The 23,018-nt window shown below is 42.6% G+C and overlaps 1 protein-coding gene across 1 annotated transcript in view; it reads right to left on the reverse strand.

The window, feature by feature from the left end:
• npr2 (natriuretic peptide receptor 2) overlaps positions 1-23,018 on the reverse strand; it is an 89,336-nt gene that overhangs the window by 64,334 nt on the left and 1,984 nt on the right. Inside the window, exons 2-3 of the mRNA XM_085359639.1 lie at positions 8,929-9,104; positions 29-142 (exon numbers count right to left, since the gene is read on the reverse strand). Coding sequence (XP_085215765.1) covers positions 29-142; positions 8,929-9,104 — 290 coding nt within the window. The remainder of the gene's footprint in view (positions 1-28; positions 143-8,928; positions 9,105-23,018) is intronic.

Consider the following 23,018-nt stretch of genomic DNA (forward strand, 5'->3'; position numbering starts at 1 on the left):
CACAAATATGTTAAAGGTGATAACTTACCAACGACGGCTCCAAGTGCACACCAAAATCCCTCTGAGCTCTGGCATGGAGTTTCTTCTGAAAGTCTTTGTATTCTGGATTATCAGGAGGCCGGTACGTTATGACGAAAACAGACTAGAGGAAGCACAAAGACGGAAATGTTAACAAAGAGTGAAGATAGATATGAGAGATGTATTAAAATATCAAGAGCATTGATGGTGTGCTTAGGATGATCAAAATGTTTTAGATGTGTTTTGCCATTGTTTGAAGTCATCTTCACTGTGAAAAACTGTAGCATTACATATGTGCTGGGTTACAAGAAGTTAATACATTTTTGCAAAAAAAAAAAAAATAGCACAGTGACCATAACAATCACGATCAAATGTGTCAATCATCACTTCTGCTAAGCGCACAATTTGATGTGCTTAATCGGAGACAACATCATCCTTCCACAATGAATGCACTAACCAAGTAGGTCCATAGTATATATCTGAAATGAGACACGAAGACCCTCTTTTAGAACACTTAAAGTCCTAGTTGACTCAATCTAGCTCAATATTCAGCTGTTCATTCCCTGGCTGTAGCAATTCTATCATAGTAAATTAGAAAGAAACACATACTAAATGTAAATTAAAACAGCTTGGCTGTGTAATACCCCGAGTTACCTAATGTGTAACCACCTAAACATGCAGTCTGTGATAATACAAAAAGAAATGCCGTTAAAGTTGTTAAGAGAAATATTAGTGAAACACTGAACAAATCCAGCTTAGGTTGCATCTTAACAAACAACATGAGTTCTTGAATAGTGATGAGACCAAAGTGGAGATGTTTGGCCATAATGCACAGCATCAGATTTGGTGACAGTTAACACAGTGGTGGTTGTTTGGGCTTGTTTGTGGCCACAGGACCTGATCCTCTCGCAGTCATTGAGTCGACTTTGAATTCTTCTGTATATCAAAGGATTCTAGAGTCAAATATGAGGACATCTGTCTGACAGCTAAAGCTTGGCACAGACTGAGATATGCAACATGACAATAATCTCAAGCACGTCAGCAGTAGGTTCACAACAGAATGGCTGAATGACTGAAGGTGTTGCAACGACCCAGACTTCAACATGGCTGAAATGCTTTGATCGGATCTTAAGATCTTAGAATATCTCCCCCACAATCTAAGCAAGAGATTAAGTCAACAAGATAAGTGTTTGGTGGTGTGTACTTAGTTACAGTTAGCATTCATAGAGTCCTGTGAAAACAGTATATTCATGGTAATAAATGAAGCCCAAAATGAGTGTCACAAAGACACACTTAGCTTGTGTTTCAATGATGCAAGTAACAAAATAAACTGTTTGAGTGTTACCGCCAGTGTTGGGGAGTAACGGAATACATGTACCGCCGTTACGTATTGTGGCGAGCTCAGACAAGGAGGAGACGGAGGTATCGTTTGGTCTTGCTTCCCGTGAGCTAGCCAGGGAGCACAGCCGTTTATTGACATCTGCAGAAGAACACTGCCGCTAGCTAACTGCTCAGCGCGGCAACAGCACAGCAACAACAACACACAGGGCGCCCTCTGACCCCGGAAGGACACACCGTCGCAGCCAGAGGGCGTCACCCGTCACTATGGTAACATAAACAAAACATCACAAACAGAGCCCCGAACAGCCCTGACCCGCTACATAGCCCCCACCTAAGGGGTCAGTCGTCCCCGACGACCCCATTACCCCACACAAAGTCCTGCAAATGTCCAGGTGCCTTCTTTTGGTGCACCAGCCAGTCTCGACCGGCGGGGGAAAAGTCACTCGGGTCAGAACATGGGGTGCCACCATCATCCCCTGCCCCGGCGTCCGCCGGAGCGAGCGGTCGGTACGGTGAGAGCCTGTCCCGGTGCAACACCACCATGCGCCCCGGGCCCAGCATGCGGATACGGTACACCACTTCTGTTAGCCGCTCCACGACCTCCGCCGGCCCTTGCCAGTGACTGCAGAGTTTGGGGGACACTCCTCTCTTGCGAACCGGGCAGTACACCCAAACCTTGTCGCCAGGCATGAAAACCCCCCTCGGCACTTGGTGTCGTAGGCTCTTTTCTGTCGTACTCCGGAGCTGGCCTGGGCCTGGCGGGTGTAGTCATGAACCACCTGCAGCCGCTCCCTCAGCCTCCTGTAGTAGTCCATCTCTGGCCCACCATCAATCTCCGGCTCGGGGGGGGACCCGAACACCAGATCCACAGGCGTCCGGAGCTCCCGTCCAAACATCAGAGCGGCAGGTGTGCACTGGCTGGACTCCTGCACCGCAGTCCGATACGACCAAAGGACCAGGGGCAGATGTCGGTCCCAATCCCGCTGGTGGCGGCTGGTGAGAATGGCAAGCTGGGTGGCCAGCGTGCGGTTGAAGCACTCAACCAAGCCATCGCTTTGTGGGTGGAGCAGTGTGGTTCTCGTCTTCTCCACCCCCTGTCGCCGGCAGATCTCCCCGAAGACCTTCGATTCGAAGTTACGCCCCTGGTCACTGTGGAGCTCAGCCGGGACCCCAAGACGGGTGAACATCTCCTCCACCAGCTTCTCGGCCGTCGTCGTTGCGCTCTGGTCCGGCACCGCGTAGGTCTCTGGCCACTTCGTGAAATAGTCCATAGCCACCAACACATACCAGTTCCCTGACTCCATGACAGGGAAAGGCCCTAGGACGTCCACTCCCACTCTTTCCATTGGGGCCCCCACCAGGTACTGCTGAAGGGGGGCAGTGGAGCGTTGAGTTGGGCCCTTCTGTGCCGTGCAGGTGTCCCAGCAGTGCACATGAAGTTCCACATCCGGTCGACAGCCAGGCCAGTAGAACCGTCCCCTGAGGCGGCAGAGAGTTTTGGCATTCCCATAGTGTCCTGCCCCCACCGAGCCGTGGACCAGCTAAAGCACCTGCGACCGCAGCGACCGAGGCACCAACAGCTGCAGGAGATCTCTGCCCTGACCAGGGACCCGCCATCTCCGGTACAGGAGGCCGTCGTGGGTCTCCAGATTGTTGTGCTGGGAGTAGTAGGCCTTCACCTCAGGCTCCTGTCCCGACACCCCCATCCAGGCGGGGCGTTGCGCCGCCTCCAGCCAGGCCCCCACCTGAACCAACGTCGCATCGGCCTCCTGCTCCCGCTTCAGCTGCTGCGTTGTCAATGGGAGCCACCCCCCTCCGCTGGCTGTGGCCTGAGCAGTAGCCACCCCCAGCACCTCCTGGGCCTGCTCCTCCTGTCGCAGGCAGTAGCGGCACTCGACGGCTACGCAGGGCCGTCTGGAGAGGGCATCAGCGTTGCCATGCTGTCGACCTGCCCGATGCTGGATCTCGAAGTCATAACCCTGAAGGACCTCCAGCCAGCGGGCCACCTGCCCCTCTGGGTGTTTGAAGTTCAGGAGCCAAGTCAGAGATGCATGGTCAGTGCGCAGGAGGAAGCTGTGCAGATATGGCTGGAAGTGCCGCACCGCTAGCACTACGGCCAGCAGCTCCCGCCGGGTCACGCAGTAGTTCCTCTCGGCTCGCCCCAAGGCACGACTGAAGTACGCCACCACCCGTTCTCCAGCCTCGTCCTGCTGGGAAAGGACCGCCCCGACTCCTACATTGCTAGCATCAGTGTCCACAATGAAAGGTTGCCGGGCGTCGGGGTAGGCCAGGACTGGGGCTCTGGTGAGGGCCTCCTTCAGCTATGCAAAAGCCGCAGCACAGGCATCCCCCCAGCCAAACAGCTGTCCCTTGTCAGTCAGGCGGTGGAGGGGGCTGGCCATCGTCGCGAACCCCTTGATGAACCAACGGTAGTAGGAGGCTAGGCCCAGGAAGCTCCACAGTTCTTGGACGTTTGAGGGAGTCGGCCAGTCCCGGACCGCAGCCACTTTTGCGGGGTCAGTGGCGACACCTCGAGCGCTGATCACATGGCCCAAGAACGTGGTCTTGCTCGCCAACAGCCGGCATTTCACGGGGTTGAGCCGCAGCCCAGCTCGTTGGATGGCACTCAAGACCTCGCTCAGGTGAGACAGTGCACTGTCGAAGTCGCCACCGTGCACCAACAGGTCATCCAGGTACACAACGCAGCGGCTACGAGGGATATCCACGAGCACCCTCTCCATCAGCCTCTCAAACGTCGCTGGTGCATTGCAGAGCCCAAATGGCATGACCCTCAACTGCCACAGCCCCTGTCCAATGGTGAATGCAGTCTTAGGCCTTGCGTCGGGGGCTAGCTCCACCTGCCAGTAACTGCTGCGTAGGTCGAGGGAGCTGAACCAACTGGAGCCGGTAACGTAATCTAGGGCCTCGTCGATCCGCGGCAGCAGGTACGAGTCCTTCTTGGTGACTGCATTGAGGAACCTCGGGCTGCCAATCCTTCTTCCCCACCAGAACCACAGGTGCCGCCCATGGGCTATTGGACGGCTCGATCACCCCAGCCGCAGCCATCTCACGGCTCTTCTCTTCTGCTACCTGCCGTTTGGAGAGGGGCAGCCGGTGTGGGCGCAGACGGATGGGCTAAGCAGAGCCGGTGTCGATGGTGTGCTGGACCAGACTCGTCTGCCTACAGTCTTTGTGACTGGCGGCAAAGATGTCCACATTCTCGTCCAGGAGGCACCTCAACCGCTGGCGCTGGTCGACATTGAGGCCTACGCTGTTGCTGCCAAAGGTCATCAACAGCTTCGATGGTCTCGGTCGAAGGAGGTTTGTCGGGTTGAGAGGCTGAGGCGAGTGGAGATGACCCGGAGCCACCGGCATCCGAAATCTGCTGAGCGGCAGCTGCCCGACGCCCGTCCCCGCTCCCTGCTTTTGGCCGCGCTGGAGGGCAAAAGTCTCTGCGCCAAGAGTGATAGCCAGCTTCGCGGTGTCGACGCAGGCCCCCCAGCGGCTCAGCAGATCCAGGCCAATGATGCACTGGTCTTGAATGTCGGCGAGCCAGAAGTCATGCACCAGCTCTAGATCCTTCAGTCGGATCTGCAACGGTTTCTTCCCCCGCATAACAGTTTTCTCCCCCGTCACTGTCATCAGCTGGGTGTCTGTGGGCAACCAACCCTTCACCAGTGGCCCGGATGTTTCAGGGAGCACGCCAGGTCGTATCAGGAAAATGGTAGACCCCGTGTCCACCAGGGCCTGGCATGGCTGGTCCTCAACACAGCAGCTCAGGTAGAGTCCTTTGAGGTGCCCAACTCGGCCCACCACTATGCATTGTCCTTGGAGGGGGGCAGGAAGCTGGAGCGGTGGTCCCCTCGCTACACCGCTCCCTCCTCGTTTCCCTGAGGCTGCGTAGTTCTGGTATTCGGAGATGGTGCTGGGCAGTCATGCGCCACGTGGCCAGGCTCATCGCACCGGTAGCAGCGGTTGGTCGGTCAACGAGGACGCTTCCGGGGCACCGAGGGTTGCAGCTGGGACATCTCGGCGACCCCCTCTGATTTGGGGGTAGTTTGGGGGGGACGCCTGCTGGTTAGGTCGCGAGGTGAGCACCGGCTCGGCCCTTTCAGCCTCAAGGAGCGCCTCACGGAGGGTCTGAGGCATGGCCAGGCGGACGTGTTGGCGTAGTCGCTCTGGGAAAAGTCCTTGCAGAAAAGCATGCAGGCTAAGCTCCTCACGGGCTGCTGCTGGAAACTCCGGGTAGCCACGACGAGCATACAGCAACACGTCTGCTGCAAAGGTGCCCAGGCTCTCTCCCGGTCGACGGCTCCGGTTGGTCAGCTGCTCTCTGCTCTGATCAGTGGAGTGCCGCTGCCCGAATCGCCTCTCGAGTGCCGCGGTGAGGGCCTGGAGCTCATGCTGCTCTGCCGGGGTTAGGTCAAGGAGTATCTGCAGTGCATCTCCCTCTAATGCTAGCGCTAGGTGCGTAGCAGTCTCCTCTTCGCTCCAGCCACTATGTCTGGCGGCCAGCCGCACTTGTTAGAGGTAGGGCTCTAGCGGGGTTAGCCCGTTGTATTTCGGTACCTTAACTGGCGTGGTAGGCATGACTGCTCGCAGTTGGGGGCTCGGCGTGTGGGTCAACAGAGGTAGCCCATGAAGCACTGCCCTAGCATCTGTCGCGACGGGTCGCCGCCGCGGTGCGCTCGCGCCGCGCTCGCGCCATCGGGACCCGTCGGGGGACTTACATGGCCGCTCACATCCTCTCTCTTCAATCGCCAGTTTCCCAAGCGGGGAATGTTCTCCTCGACAGCTTGCTCCAGCCTCTGAATGTCTCTCTCCATTACGGCGAGGGTGAGCTATCCCACTTCTGACACCAATGTGGCGAGCTCAGACAAGGAGGAGATGGAGGTATCGTTTGGTCTTGCTTCCCGTGAGCTAGCCAGGGAGCACAGCAGTTTATTGACATCTGCAGAAGAACACTGCCGCTAGCTAACTAGCACGCGGCAACAGCACAGCAACAACAACACACAGGGCGCCCTCTGACCCCGGAAGGACACACTGTCACAGCCAGAGGGCGTCACCCATCACTATGGTAACATAAACAAAACATCACAAACAGAACCCCGAATAGCCCTGACCCGCTACAGTATTTAAAATACAAAATATGAGTAACTGTATTCCGTTACAGTTACCGTTTAAAAAGGTGGTATTTAGAATACAGTTACTTTGTTGGAATAAATGGATTACACGGCGGTATTTTCCTGTTTCATATTGTCGCGGGTCAGGCCTGTTTGGGTTTTGTTTGACAGTTATGTTCTGTTGTTCCAGGCGGCAGCCTTACGGTTGCCATGGTTACAGGGTGACACGCGCTCCCTCTGCGACTGTATGTTTCCTGGGTGAGAGAGCGCCTTTTTGTTGTTGTTGTTGTGCTAAGCTAATAGGCAGAATGCTACAGGCATAGCCCTAAAGAATGTAGCATCATGGGCAGTGTAGTCCGTGCTGCAGGGAGAATGGACTGCCATACCCGTTATGTGTCTGTGAGCGGGAGGAGGGAGAAAAAGGAGAGTGGAAAAGTACGAGCTGTCATCGAGCAGAAACGGAAGCTGGAAGCATGTAAATATAATAATAACCACTGCACCCAAGAAGAATGCCTGACAAGCCCAGTTGTAAGTAAGCTATTAAGACTCGACTGTATGCTGTGTTCGTGTTTTCCTCCGAAACAATAAGTTCCGTTGGAGCAGCCTTTCAAATCCTCTCTCTGTCTCTCGCTAGCAAAGTTGACCCAGACAACAAAGTAAAGCTAGTTTTCAGCTACGAGCCCGACACAAACCCACCGTATCAGTCTGAGGTCCCTTTACTATGGTTTGGAGCCGCGGACCTTCAGTAATAGTAATAAATCACATTCATGTAGTTGTAAACAGCATGATAATATATTAAGTAATCAAAAGTATTCAGAATACGTTACAGCCAACAACTAAACAAGAAGGGAGCTACTTCAACAACCTCCAACAAAACACAAAGACTTGCAAAATATTCAAGAAACGGTTATCGCTGTTTTAAAACAAGGTACCAACTTAAACATCAAATATAATGAAATACATGTATGCTTATTATACATAGTTATTTATTTGTATTAAGCAACTAACAAAAATTTAAAAGGCCTGTTTTTCATCCATCCACCCATTTTCAACCTAGACTCCAACATAACTGAACTACTCTCCTCACACCTTTGTCAGCAACTCATCCCTCACTCTGGTGACTAATTCACACTTTATTCAGTGAAAAGCAGGTCTTAAAATAAAGCAGCTGCTTAGACAAAACCCTCTCCAGTGTAGAATATGTGTTTCGAAAAAACATAAAAACACTATTGGTCTTATAATTCGTCGCGCAATTACAAATACAGCCTGATAGAGTGTGTTGTTACTTCTTTAATGACTTCGAAAATTGGTTCAATACAAACTGCTCTGCAGGCACAAGTGCTGAGAGAGACCTTTAGTCTAGCAATCAAATTTTGACCCAGACGTTTCAGTGCAAATATTTACCTTTACTGACCTTTCATTCTGTTGATACACTAGTCACCAAAACAAGTTTTTCGCAAAAAAACAAGTTCTTTTTTTTGCTCTTATCTGGAAATTCTACAGCTTGGTTTTCATGTTACAACAGTTACTGGAGACCTACCACAAACTTTCACAAGCAATTATTGCTGTGAAGGAAGCATATTGCGATAATGAGACCTGTTACGGCATGCAGACAAATTAACACCTTTCATGATGAAAAATATCAGATCCAAAAATGTGGCTTTACAGCTCAGAAGGTTAGAAGAAGTTCAGATTCAGATGAACAGATAGAGACACAGAGTGTTTATCAGTTCATGGTTTCAACATTGCAAAACAAGCACTTCCTTTCATTATTAAATCTTCTACAAAACATTTTCCAGCTATTCAAAGTTAATGTTTTACCTTATTATTGGGAATTTAGGCAAATATATGCTGTACATTAATCCACCATTTATTATGCAAGATTTATTTTACAAAGGCTACTCTGCTTCAAAACTACTGAAAATGCTTCATTAAGAGAATTAGGGGGAGCCAGTGTGACATTTAGGGGGATAAATTAGTCAACTGACACATTTGTGACTACTTTCTTATTTCTCAGTGCACTCATTTATAGGGCTAAAAGGCCTCCTGTAAAAACACATCCCCCGATTCATTAATGTCAAGAATTTCCCTCTTTAAAGTGGTCAAAGTGTAACAATTTGTGTCATCTGAGACTGAAGAGACCAAATTGGTTCAACTTTGTAAGATGAACCAATCTTACCAGCTTGTAAGAGTTTATTCAAGTCTTTCATCTACATGTCTGTCATTACCATAAAAGCTTCACATCTTTTTAATTTCCACAGCCATGTTGAGTTTACTCAGCCCAATGGACACAGTAACTGAAACATGGTAATGCCACTCAATTAAGCGAGATTACCATTTCCCATGCCAAATGGCGGTCTTGTGTGATTTCCAATAGCAAAGCAAGTGAAACAGTGATTGCCGCATCTAATAAATCCAAGCATAAAAAGGTATGTGTTCATTTTACCTTAAAAACCTTGATGGGATCAGCCCAGTCAGCTTTCTGCCACGGTTTGCGATCTGCCAAGATCTCAGCAAACACATCCAGATAGAAGATAGCATAGTTTTCTGGGTCCTGGATATCATTCTGAAACTGTTCCATGATGGTCATAAACGTCTCCAAGGGCCCACAGATGTACACGACTGTGAATAGAAAAGCATCAACCAATCACTTTTTAATTTTTTTAAAAACATACCAAAAAAGTCCATCTTGTGCTGGGTTCAGATCATATTTTAGCAGATCCAGGTCTGGTGTTAGATAAATGATCACTCATATCATGTCATTTTTAACACCACTTAGATTACTTAGATCAGGGGTGTCCAACTCCAGACCTCAAGGGCCGATGCCCTGCAGGTTTTAGACACGTCCTTGAGCCAACACAGCTGATTTAAATGGCAAAATTACCTCATCAACATGTCTTGTAGTTCTCCAGAGGCCTGGTAATGAACTAATCATTGGATTCAGGTGTGATATCCCAGGTGATCACCCAGGGTGATATCTAAAACCTGCAGGACACTGGCCCTTGAGGCCTGGAGTTGGACACCCCTGACTTAGACTGTCTGTTAGCATATCTCTCACTTACCTTGTGCTCTATGCACTATGGAAATAAATGTTCTAACATGCTAAACTTTTTTGTCGGCATTGCAGAAGGCGGATTTTGTCTTTAACTACGGTACCAAGCAAAGGCCACCCCTCATTTCTTTACATTTTAAATGGTGAAATAATTGCACCACTTTCTGAGAAATCTGCAAACATAAATGGAAATGCAATTTAAAGGCACTGGACTGCCACTGATGCTAGTCCAGTTCTTTAGACTTGGTACACCTAAACCTTTTTTTCCCTGTTTCCCATTCTTAAGAAACAGCAACTTTTACACTGAGATTATTCAGATGAAGTTTCAGTGAACAGTAGAAGGATCAGCTAAAGAGCCAGTCATCTCAGGTCATGTATCAGGTCTTTGCTGGTTTTTTCCTGTTTTGTTTTTTGTTTTTTTTTGTTTTTGTTTTTTTTTTGGGGGGGGGGGTTGTAAGCACATGACTTCCAGATACGGTTTATCTTGTGTCCTCCACTGGTCCAGTTTTTTCAAATCTCTTAAGGACATGTTAGATGGCATTCTGAGATACCCTAAGTATTCAGCTAACAGCTTTTTTCTTATGTCTGTAAAACCTATCTTTGGCTTTTTTTTTAGTAGATTCACCTAAAGAAAATTTTGTACAGGCTGTTAGTGCCTAAATATACAATTTACAATGGATTCTTTGTAAGTTGTTATACAGTATGTAGACACAACGCTGGACCATCCCTTGAGTTAGGTGCTTTTTATGCTTGAATGAACAGTGTTAAGTGGCTTAACAAACAAACAAAAAAAGGTTCCTCTAAAACTCGTCAGGACTGGATAGGAAAATGAGTGAAAAAAACAGCCAGTGACAAATGACAGACTTGGAAAGACCTTCAGAAAGCCTGGAGAACTACTGTTCAACACCACTTTAGGGTGGGACATCAGCTCACAGCAATATTAGGGGAAACACACTGACATTTACTTTACTTGCATTTTTTTTAACACTTACTGAATGTTCATGCTTTCAGATGCTGCTAGACATTCATATCAGCACATTTCCTGTGGCTTTGATTAAACATGTATACGGTTCCTTGAAATCTAATTGATCTCTGTTTGCTATCATTGTGACAACACCAATAATCTCTATTAAAACCAGAGCAGTGTGACACATTTTCCACAGTTTCTTGTGGTTTCACATATTGAAATGAACAGCACAGTCTAAGTAGTGGGTAATACACTTCGACAGCTGGCGTTTATTTCAACTTTTGCAATGCCTGATTCTAATAAATGTCAGGCTACAACAAAATGGTCTGTAGCAGGAAAGAAAAAAAATACACGAGCAAGCCAAGATGGAGAGAAAAGCTGTACAAAGATTGGGGTGGATATTAGTTCAGAGGACCTCGAACAGTGGAAACAAGTGAAGAAAGAAGAATACTGGACTAAATATTATAAATATTTCAAGGGTACTGGAGATTTAAAAAAAAAAAAAAAGTATATTTGGCAATACACAAACTATAATCTGAGAGCTTTACATAAATAAAACTGTCAAAATATTTACTAGAATCAGAAATGGTTTTAAAAAAGAAAAAGCAAACAAAATTACAACTCACCCATTCAGTCCCAAGTTTTAGATCAAGATTCAACAAAGGGAACATTTCCCTTGGTTTTGTGGTTTAACCTGATGTTTTCAGACATTTCCAGGTCTCTGAACCAACTGAGTTAAAAATGGTCCAAATCCATTAAATTCTAATAAAAATGATTGGAGCAGCTAATCTCCAGGTGTGACGATTAACTTTAACATCTGGGAATCGATGAAAAAAAGGATTTTACAAGATTTAGATTAGTAAGAAGTTATTTATCTAGATAAAGATATTCTGGCCATAAATTTGATTATTGCAAAAAAAAAAAAAAAAAAAAAAAAGCAGTTTATGAAACCTACACTTTTAATGTTTGTAAATTAAACCATTAACCAAAAACAGAATTACATAAAACGCATAAGACACTGCACCAGGAACACAAACATAATTAAATGTCTAAAACACAAATTAATGTGTCCAGTTCTGACAGTACTCACTCTAGAGCAGGGCGATATGGCCAAAAATATTTATCACGATATATATTTGAAAATTTGCGATAACGATATAACTGACGATATAATTGATGCGAGACAAAATACAACTCCACAACATTACTAGCGCAAAAAGACAACCTTCCATTTATTTTCACTTAAACAAGAAGCTGGTTTTTATGTACATTAAAGCTTTATAAAAATGTAACAGTGCAAATGCAAATTCCTTGCTGAAAGTTTAACCAAAAGGCATTTCCAGTAGAAATGGGCTGACATATCCTGAGCATAACCATGTATAATATCCACTGAAGTTAAAAAGAGGTGCTTTGCAACATTAAACTGCAGTGTGCAGTACGTATTTTTCGGACGGGATTATAAGGCACATTAAGCGAAAAAAAGCAGTCAGATAAATCAAACTTTATTAAACTCATTCTTCTTGCTTCCTCCAATTCTGTACCATTGATTCATTAATGTTGAATTCTCTGGCAGCGGCTCTATTCCCATGTTGTTGCAGTATATTAATGACTAACCTCGTATTGTGGACGGATTATCTCAGTTGTTCTCCTGACTGAAGATTGGTCCTTTTACAGCATCCTGCCATGCGATTGCATTTGTCTCTAACCATGAGGAACCTTAACGTTAACTTTTATAAGTGGAAAAGTGTTAGTGTTCGTCCTCCAGCTTCACTGTTTATGTTATGCTAACATAGCTGTGTCGCTAGCGATCACGTAGCACATCATTATATACCAGCTAGCCCAACTTCAGTAACCCTACAAACGTCACTGCTGTTTAGTTTCCTGTCTTCATTTATGTTGGAAGTGATAGCAGAGCTGTACGTTTGATTTTTTTCAGAAATCTCTCAGTCAGAACATGTAATATCATGCTTAGGTAACTAGCGAAACTAGCGAGCTAACTTCCGCTAGCTTCCTGCTAGCTTCTAACTCCGTTAAATGTAATACATTTTGTTTTCATGGATGCCTGGAAGTTAAACTTCATAGTTACACCTGGTAAAGCAGCAATGCTGATCGTTTTATTAAAGATGAAAGAATTTAGACAGTTTTTAACTCTAAGTGATGCTGCAGTGTTGTTTGACCTGAAGTATACGGAGTTTAGGACCCAGATTTCTCCCAGATTTAAGGGCATCTTAGTCCGACAAATATGACAATAACAACGGCCGCTTGCATGTTCTGCAAAAAAATGTGCTTTGTCGTGTATCTGACGGACAAACACCAAACCAGTTCCACATCACGGAAGTTGCATCATTTTTACAAACCAATTCTGGTTCATCTGTTTCACTCAACAATCGGCCATGTGCGTATGAAAACAAAGGCACTGCGCATGCGCGTTTTACTCATATTCTATCGCGATATTTCATTTTCCTATCGTTGCCTAACATTATACCGGTATTACCGTGAACGGTATAATATGGCCCAGCCCTAACTCACTCTAAGCTTACCTTTAAACTATTCAGTTGATCAGAGACTTGAAAACTTTTTTTCCAGGTTCTGGCAGTGTCTCTACCTACTACCTTCACCCTGCCACCTACACCCTCCTGCTGTTGAGTCATTTTTTTAACCCCAAAAAGTTACATTTTTTTTCCATTAGTAGGCTCCCAACTAACAGCCATTTCCTCATGTTTTAGAGCTGTTGCTGCTGCTGCTGCTTCAACCTCAACCCTCAGCTCTTCCAGCTTGGGTCACCATGCCAGGTAGCTCTGTTGTCTGCTGAACCGATCCCAAAATAAACACGTTACACAGCCAGAGGGAAAATGTCCTCTTGTGTTGCAGAAGTCACTGTGTTTACAGAGGGTTATAGAAAAGTACCTAAAAGTGACTCTAAAGATTGTTTTTAAACCAAAATCTTGATTTAAATTCTGTTTTGTTTTTTTAAAGATGGCTTCATGATTTATATAATCGCGTTTCAGTTTTACCTCTAACAGAAAGGTTGTGTTTTCAGTGCTCTGTGTTTTCTTTTTTTGAAGCATTACTAGGCATTGCAAAATAGAACATTTGCTATTGTGTCAGGATCTTCTGTGTTTTTACAAATTGGCATGCGCCACCTATCCTGCTGCGTTCTGTTTTGTTCATGCACATATTTTGACACTGACCCAGATCTAAACACAAACAATTGTCAGTATTTTCTCTTACTGAAATAACACATACAGTAACGCATGTATTTGTGGCGGGTGTTCGTACGAACTCCTTCCTATTCGCTTTACTCTCCAAACAACGCTGTTTCAAGATAATGATGCTCATTTTAAAAATAGGCTTAAAGCAAAAAACGTCTCTTTAGGAAAACACAGAAAATGTGATGTTTATGGTGTTTCAGTCTTAAGAATAATATGCAGAAACTGAGCATAATGCCACAATTATTGAGAGCACAGTTAACACTTGTTAATGATACATTATGTAATGATTTGTATGACTATAATTAATTTTGGTAACTTTCAGAATTAGCTATTAAATATACTTATGCTGTAGTGTCCATGTGACTCATAAAATTCACATCACATAGCAAAGTTTTCACAGGAAACGACAAATGTAATATTATACAAAAACATGGGATATTTCATCATTTAGTCTTTTTCTACTCTTCGTTATTAAAACATGATGTGATGGATCCTTAAAGACTAGACATATTAGTGCTTTAATGAGAGCAGCTGCTGTGTCTGCTACCCAATGTTAATATACGTTGTTTTAAATTTCACTTTAAAAAAGTGCTTTAAAAGAGCTTTAAAAAAGGGAACCAACATCTCCATTCTATATATATCTTTAAATGCTACAATAATGATTGTGTTAATTTATAAGTCAGGAGGTGAATGTTACTAACTAAAATAGAAACTACAACTACATTTGGGGAAACATTTTAGTTAACTGAAATACAATTTTTAAAAAGTAAGGTTTAGCAAAGAAAAATAACTGAACAAACTAACTAGAAAAAAATTAAAATACAGGGAAAATGTCCTTAATTTAAGTCTTTTTATGGTCAAATTTGGGAATGCAATCTGCTTAATAAAGTTGTGAAAACTATAAACTATGTGAAACTTAAATCAGAATAAAATGCATTAAATTTTTCTTTAGTATTTTATTTTGTGATCTTCATTTGACCAAATCACTTCTGCAAGGCGAATATAAGCAAAATTGTGTAAATGCATAGTTTGTCCAGCAGAGCGGCTCCACCTGCTGCACGAGTAACATCACATTTAACAACTACGTCTTTATGTTATTTTTAAAACTATATTGCTCGAAGATCAATAATAAGTGATTTTCTGTTTTTAGGTATAATTCTGACATAACCACGGTGTAAGGCATGAATTTCAGACCCAACCGCAGAAGCCGATGTCTGGGAGTCGATGGGGAAGTGGACTCCAGCTTAGCATGTGCAGCTTGTTATCAACCAGTGTTTTGTTAGTTGAGTGCTGACTTCATCTTCACCAAAAAACATCCCCCATTTTTTTCTACCCTTATTACAGCTGTCCTGCGATCCATTTTATCTCATTAAATTACCGTATCCGGTTTTCCTACCTAAATTATGAAACCTGTAATGTTTGGTTTATGTTTCAATCTAAATAATACAAAATAACAGATAAGGCTGAAAACTGTTCAACAGCACCACAAACTGAAACCCCGACAATTATTGTGTGTTGTAATTTGACTGCATTAGTTTAGGTGTATTTCATAAACAGGCAACGGGTTGCTGATTAAGACTTCAGTGAGTCGTAATTTGAGATGATGTTCTGTTGTTTTCTTTGCTCACTGAAAGGTGTAATGTCATACAGCTGTTATTTCTGGATCCATAACAAACCATTTTATGTCGGGGATTTATAAAAGACAGCACAAGACTGCTGTGCATACTATTATATTTTTATTTATTTTAAATTCTTATATTTTACTGCAGGTTTATCGTAGCTCTGTAGTGTGTATATGTCTCTAAAAAGGAGTTTAAAAAGTTAAAATATGAAAGATCCACCACTATGTAGATGTCAGTTATAGAAACCTCTTGCATTTTTATACCTCTTGCAACAAAATAAGAGAAATTATAACATATGACTTTATTGACTTAGATTCTAAATCACACTATGTTTTGTTTCAGTCTGTTTCAGGGCTATTTCACTGTTTTGGTTGCTTCATAGGTAATCACATGCAAATGCTTGAACAGAAAGAAAGCCAAGAATTGCACTCAGTGTTTTTGTTGCCTGGATTATGCAGGAATTTCTAACATGTGCCATGTTTGTCTTGCAGATGAATCTTTTTAAGGTGGGATTACCCTCTCCAGCTCTTTGTTTGTTCATCTTCTGATCTTTATGAAAGGCTCTTGTCAAATAAATGACTTGTAGCACAGCCTCTAGCCTTTCTTTACACAGAAAACTGTAAAGCAACATGCAGCTCACCAAACCTGCAACGGTTGAAGATGTTTTCACGGGAAACAGGATTTCTGTAATTAAACCGAGGCACTACCTGAGCTTCATTGTGAAGAGACACGCTTTTCATCCCTCGATCAGAGCTGAAAATCACTTGCATATGTACTTGAAAAAGAAAAAAAACCCACATCAGGGCCTGATGTGATTGCTGAAAATTTCCCTCTTGTGTGCCATTAACAGAGTAAAAAGCATCAAGACGAGTGGGAAATGTGATGGGAGCTGGAATATATTCAGTGTTTAGACACTGTGCTAGATCTAAAAAAGTGGTCCAAAACCTTCCAAATCACAGAGGAATAGCAGAAGCTAGTAAAGCTAGGAGTAAAGCGCAGCATTTATCTCAAGAAAATATATGTTTGTTTGGTTTTTCTTTTTTTACTATTTCTACTTTATTTTTAACACGGCAGTTTGTGAAACTGCCATAGCTTTTAATTTATTGATTCGTGTTTTCTTTCAATCTTTCTTCTATTGCTGACTTGGTTGAACAAACCCTTTAACTAAATACACTCCCTGACAAGCCTCAGTGCACTGAAGTTAAATGTTTTTCAGTTTACCAATACCCAGATAAACAGAGTAACAAGCCACTATGCTAATGGTTCTTCTCAAAGGTCATAATGCTGACAATCTGCGCAAACCAAAAGACAGCTATCCTGATGTAAAGAGCTATTCAATTCAATTCAGTTTTATTTATACAGCAACAAAATCACAACAACTGTCACCTCAAGGCACTTTATATTATAGGGTAGACCCTACAATAATACATACTGAGAAAAACTCAACAATCATGTGAACCCATATGAGCAAGCGCTTTGGCGACAGTGAGAAGGAAAAACTCCCTTTTAACAGGAAGAATTTTAATTTACTGGAGTAAATGTTCAAAAGTGCATTTTGGGTACATTTTAAAAGGTCCTATAAGTATGTGGAGTAGATGGTTAGTAAAGAGAAACTTGTATATCTGGCTCATCTTTTCACTGTGATTCCTTCTCTGTAAAAATAATTGTGTTTACCCACTGGCACTCAAACCTCCATGGAAAAGATTGTGGTTTGGGTTAAAATATGCTCCTCAACAACATCAAGTCTGCACATTGAAAAACAAAAACAGGCATTCCACCGTGTGTTTAAATGTTACGCTGAGAGCTTATTTACCAGTGTCGTTCTCAAGACCCATCTTATATTTCCCACAGACACCAAGAGTTACCTTGGGCTTAATTTGAAGACACCAAAGGGGAGCAGAAGCTTTAACAAAATGGCAGTATTTAGACTGGGCTGACTATGCACTGTATATGTTTCCTGTAACCTTAAAATAAGTCCAAATACTAATCTCATTTATCCATATGTGCACTCACTGAGTGATTGCTTGAATTTAAATCCAAAGCTGATGTCATATTTTAGTGTGAAGGCTTCTCCCGTTTCCTCTGTTTCCCCCACAGAACAAACCTTCACTAAAAAGAAAGCCTAATCCTAAAACAAACTAGCAAAGTATTTTATTCTATGCTAATCAGTCATCTAAAAGAGGTCCTCCATAATTCATTTAATTTCCAACTAATCTGCAGGTTTAAGGAAAAGAAATCTCTTAAATCAGTTTTGTTTTTTAAAATATGGCCAACAGTCAAACAAAAGATTTTCCTTTACAAAAGTTAAAAATATTTTCCTCCTCTAAGATTTGTGGTCAGTTATAGTCTACTGGGTGGTGACGTTACACACCTATAAACTGAAATGGGATTGAAAATGGGATGGCTGTGACTTGTCTGTGTAGGAGTCTGGTCAGTCATATTTTGTTGAGCCTGACCTATATTGAACACTGGCACTCATGACATCATTGTCTTATAAACTTAAATACATGAACTTAGATTTATATACTTAACTAATCAACTTAAATGCATAAAAACCTGGTTTCCGGCTTCTTGAACTAGTCTTTGACCATATACCAGTACAAAAGATGGACATAGCCACTGTGACACCACTCATCCATGCATTTCTTTAAGCTCTTCCACAACAAACTGGCACCTTCAGCCTGTTTTTCCAAATAGACAAACCTTCTCAGGAGCTGCACATCACCAGATACACACATCAAGGTAAGAAGAGAGGCAAGATGAAGTGATGCACCCATCATGCCTAGTGCCTACTGTACAAGCCAGTATGTGCTCCAAGAATGAGGTCAGCTGACCACCTGACTATACTGAATAACCAGGTTATTCCATCAATGGGTTTTTTTCTTCCCTGATGGCATGGGCATATTCCAAGATGACAATACCAGAATTCATCGGGCTCAAATTGTGAAAGAGTGGTTCTGGGAGCATGAGACATCTTTTTCACACATGGATTGGTCACCACAGAGTCCAAACCTCAACCCCATTGATCATTTTTGGGATGTGCTGGAGAAGGCCTTGCGCATCAGTCAGACTCTACCATCATCAATGTAAGTTCTTGGTGAAAAATTAATGCAACACTGGATGGAAATAAATCTTGTGACATTGCAGAAGCGTATCAAAACAATGCCACAGATAATGTGTGCCATAACCAAAGCTAAAGGTGATCCAACAAAATATTAGAGTGTGTGACCTTTGATTTGGTGGTGGCTTGTTTGTTTTTTTTGGCCAGGCAGTGTATTTTATGTGCTTGTATTTCAATGATGCAAAATATACTCTAACAAAGAATAAAATGTCCTTCTTAACAGAAACATACCACCACTTCTTGGATTACTTCCCCCATCTAAATTTTTTGGATATTAAAATCATGGAATTTTGGGGAAATTGGACGTCATAGTGGAACAGGTGAAAGGGTTTTTTTTTTGTAGCTTCAAATAGCATGCAGTAACTTGGTAAGCTATTAAACCTCCAGTGATATAAGGCTTCACATTAAAAGCCTACATTTTCTTTCTCGTCTCAGCCTTTGCTTTTTGAACCCAGTCTGCAGTCCAAGCTGACAGCCCGGAGGATATCTGCCGGGACAAAAATGAGTGCTGAGCCACAACAAGCCCTGACAAAACCATTAGCTCCTCTGACCTCCAGCTCACTGTGGCAGCTCCACAATTTATTTGGGGTGTGTGCGTGGGGGTTTCAGCTGCCAGCACGTTTCTCCTCCTTTCCCTGCTTGAACTACCTTTACACTGTGTTTATCCCACTATTTGTTGACGCTGTTACTGTAACAACAGATTAAGATGTTTAAAGCTTGTTTGCCCGTGCCAGAAACCATAATAATCAAGGATTTACCGCTTGAAGCAGATTTTGCTCTGACTTGTTGAGTTAATCCAAAAGTGATTCTGTCCAAATGTTCCTGCGATTATAGAGAGATGAATAATTTGCAAATATACACTAGCACTATGAGGATACATTCCTGAAGACCTAATATAAGGACCGCATGGAACGCACTTCACTCAACGTCAAACCCTTCATATTACAAACTGTGCAACAGTCAAGAAAAAGTCACATATTTGTTTGTATTCTTGGATATGATTTTGTTTTTCTTCTTGACAATGAAAATTACTTTTTAACCAATGTAGGAGGCATATTTTGAGACTGGCAGCCAAGAAAACTGCTTTTAAATGAGCATTAACCAAATCATCAAAACAAATTCTAAACCTAACCAAGTCGGTTTCTTTGTCTACACCTCGCACCGGGTGGTATATTGGACATACCAGTATTGCAGTCTAAATTTCATGTGTGCTATGATTTTTAAATATATTCAGAAACAGACAATATGCTCTATTTTATGGGGTTTTTTTTATTGTTTCGACTCTGTGTATGTTTTTTCCTTATTATTCTGGACATCTAAGTGCTTTATATTTATGTGTACTTGAGAGAAGAATGAGCCGTTGTAAGCCTATGTACAGTAAAGGCCCCATTATGCATTAAAAATACAAATAATAGTAATAGTCATACCAAACAGCACTACTTAAGGCAAACCAGGGAGTCTTTAATGCCTTACACCAAATTGTACTTTTTACAAAGCAGCTTTGATTTCCTGAAGCCAATCAAAGAGTCTGAAATGCTTAAACCGAGTGGCTCAGTCACGTCACAGTAAGAGCTTGACAACAGAGCAATCATTGGTTGCTCTGTGATGGAATGGAAATGTTTGCTTTCAGCAACCAACTGCAAGTAGTTGCAGCAACTAACTGGTCACCCAGAGGTTAAGAGTGCAACACCCTCAATCATCCTGGGCTACCAATTTCAAAGCAAATGCACAGGTTACCTCATGGAGGGGACAACATGTCTGTAAACAGACTCAGTCTGACCACAATCATTTTCAGACACTTTGGCACAAATCTGGAAATAACTGACATCTAAGTTATAAACAGACAGATTTCCAACACTCTGCAGTAAATTTGTGTTTCTTATATGGTAGATAAAAGAGATGTTGTCAAGTACCTATGTCATTTTCCAAATAATTATGTAAAATTCTGTTTAATGTGAATTTCTGCAAAAGATTTGTGATTTTTTTGCCAATTTATTACAGTTAATTTCCATATTGTCACAAACACATAATTGTCATTAGCACACTGACTCCGTCTTAATGCCGTCGTGACCAGTGTTGGTCAAGTTACTTGAAAAAAGTAATCAGTAACTAATTACTGATTACTTCCCCAAAAACATAATCCCCTTACTTTACTGATTACTTATTTTCAAAAGTAATTAATTACTTAGTTACTTTTTAAAAACACGATTTACAACCTGAATAGGTGATAAAGCGATAGATCTTTCAGCCCAATTCTACTTTTTCTACATAATCCATCATACAGAATGTAATCAAATGGAAAAGTCCCTTTTTAAAACTAAACTTGTTTTATTAGTTTTAATCTTTTAACTTTATGCATCAAGCAAAAATTTTATTATATGATTGAAATGATTACATCCACCACCAAACCCCTCCAACCTCCAAACTTTGCATTCTTTCATCCCTTAAAAAGTGTAAAATACTTATTTCTTGTACACGGACGTGTATCAATACAAATGAGACTGTACAGATGAAGAACTGGGTTGAGGGTCTTAAAAATAAGAGTTGGAAATTCTAATATGATTTAATATTTAGATAAGATATTAGGATCTAATATCTTATCTAAAGTGAAGAACAAAGTGTTAACTGATCCAATGATAACCTTACCATTCAGAAGACTCAGAAGATTCAACCACACAAATGCATTTTCACAAGAGCAGTAATCATCAAATCGGACTCATGATATTTCCAGTTTGTAAAGGACAGAAGAGTGGTGAGAGATTTAAAGGCCTCCTTCTGCTACCTTTAAAGAAATAGCGGTATTATGATTTGCTGACGTCTAGATGAATGGGGTTTTTTTCAGTGGGACAAAATATTTCAAGGTTGAAGCTTTAAGGCTATCTAATGGTCTGCTGACACCGTGGCATTGTTGGTATCGTCTTGTTCCAGCTCTTCTACTGGCTGCAGTTTGTTTCTGTTTGTTTCCACTGGGGGAAAACTGTGCTTTCATGTTTCATAATGCCCCATAATTTAATCAAACGTGGAGTGGACCCCAACCTTTTCCATCTCCTCTACACCCACAGCCCTGGACTCCAAAATACGTCTCTCTTCAACATTTTTCATTTTCAGCAAACTCATTTAAACCTGTATCTGCACGACTTTCAACTTACCATTCCTGTACTATCCATCCATCCATCCATTCGCTTCCGCTTATCCTTTTCAGGGTCGCGGGGGGTCCATTCCAGTACTACTAGCAACTATTACTATACTGCTGCTACTTGTAAGCTTATTATTTCAACCATTTATGTACGGTTTGTAGTTTTAACAGCTCTTCATATCATCAGCTTAGCTAGAAGTTTCAGTTTTTACTGTTTACTTCATTTCAACTATTAATCCAGTAAATTTAGATTACAGTTTTGTTTGGACTTTTAGCAAACAGTTTCAGTTGTTCATTTATATTTTATATAAGGTGCTGCGCAAAAGACTCGAGTCATATAGCCAGACTTTTCTGTCAGTTTTTTTTAACCCGATCTTGAGCACCAGTTCTCCAGGTGTGATAGAGGTTTTCAAAGTTTTCATTTGGCTGCTTTTTCACTAATTTTCCATCCAGTCCTTCACCTGACCATTTTGAAAAAAGAAAAAAGTTATTATTTGGTGAACCACTTAACATGACCTACAAATCATTCCAGGACTAAAAAAGGTACCTAACTAAAGGGATGAAACAGTGTTGTGTCTACACACAACAGACAACTTAGCAAAGAAGTATAATCTTCGTTGGGTACTTTATTACCAGAAACCTGTTGAAAAAACACATAATGTTCTCATTTCTTTAGTTTAAGCAATAAAAATGTGAATAATAACACAGTTCAAGAGACATAACATAGTATTTTGAGCCCAACAAGTTGATTCCTGAAGAACTTCTATATGCATACTCAGCATGCTGTGTGACCTTAAAAGCTTTGAGGACACGTCTGAAACACTATGTAAAACAGATGAGATAGCAATAGAACAAAGACCGGACACAGAACTTAAGGGACGGATCTCAGGACAGCTGGCTGTCAAGAAGCCATTTATAAGGGTGGGAAAAGACTGAGGGACATCAAATTACACAAGAACTGAAGTGAAAAGTGGCAACAGGTATGAGGAAGTGATGTACCCAAATGTGAAATTTCTGGTTCAGGTAAATGTTTGGAAGAGGTCAGGAGACAGGTACAACAGTGGGTGTCTACAGCCATCTGTAAAACACGGTGGGGGCTCTATCGTGGTTTGAGGGATGTTAGAGATTGTGATAAGCTCGATGGCGGGATGAACACAGGAACGTGCTCTCTTCAGGATGGAAATGATGCCAGCCAGATTCTCAATGCAGTAAAAGCATAACTGGATAGAAAATCACACAAGGGAACACTATCAGTCATGGATCGGCCTCACCAAGAGCCCAGATCTCAAAATTACTGAAGCAGTGTGAGATTATCTTGATGGAGAATGGAGCAAAAGGCAGCCAAGAGCTCTGACTGTCTTCGTGAAGCCGTGGAGAACAAGACTGCTTAAAGAAATTAGAAGAAAACTTTCCTAAGAGAGTTCAG

The sequence above is a fragment of the Diplotaxodon limnothrissa genome, linkage group LG7 (assembly GCF_057381915.1).
Source record: "Diplotaxodon limnothrissa isolate DT_005_m linkage group LG7, D_limnothrissa_male_GT1.1, whole genome shotgun sequence".
In the NCBI taxonomy this organism is placed as follows: Eukaryota; Metazoa; Chordata; class Actinopteri; order Cichliformes; family Cichlidae; genus Diplotaxodon; species Diplotaxodon limnothrissa.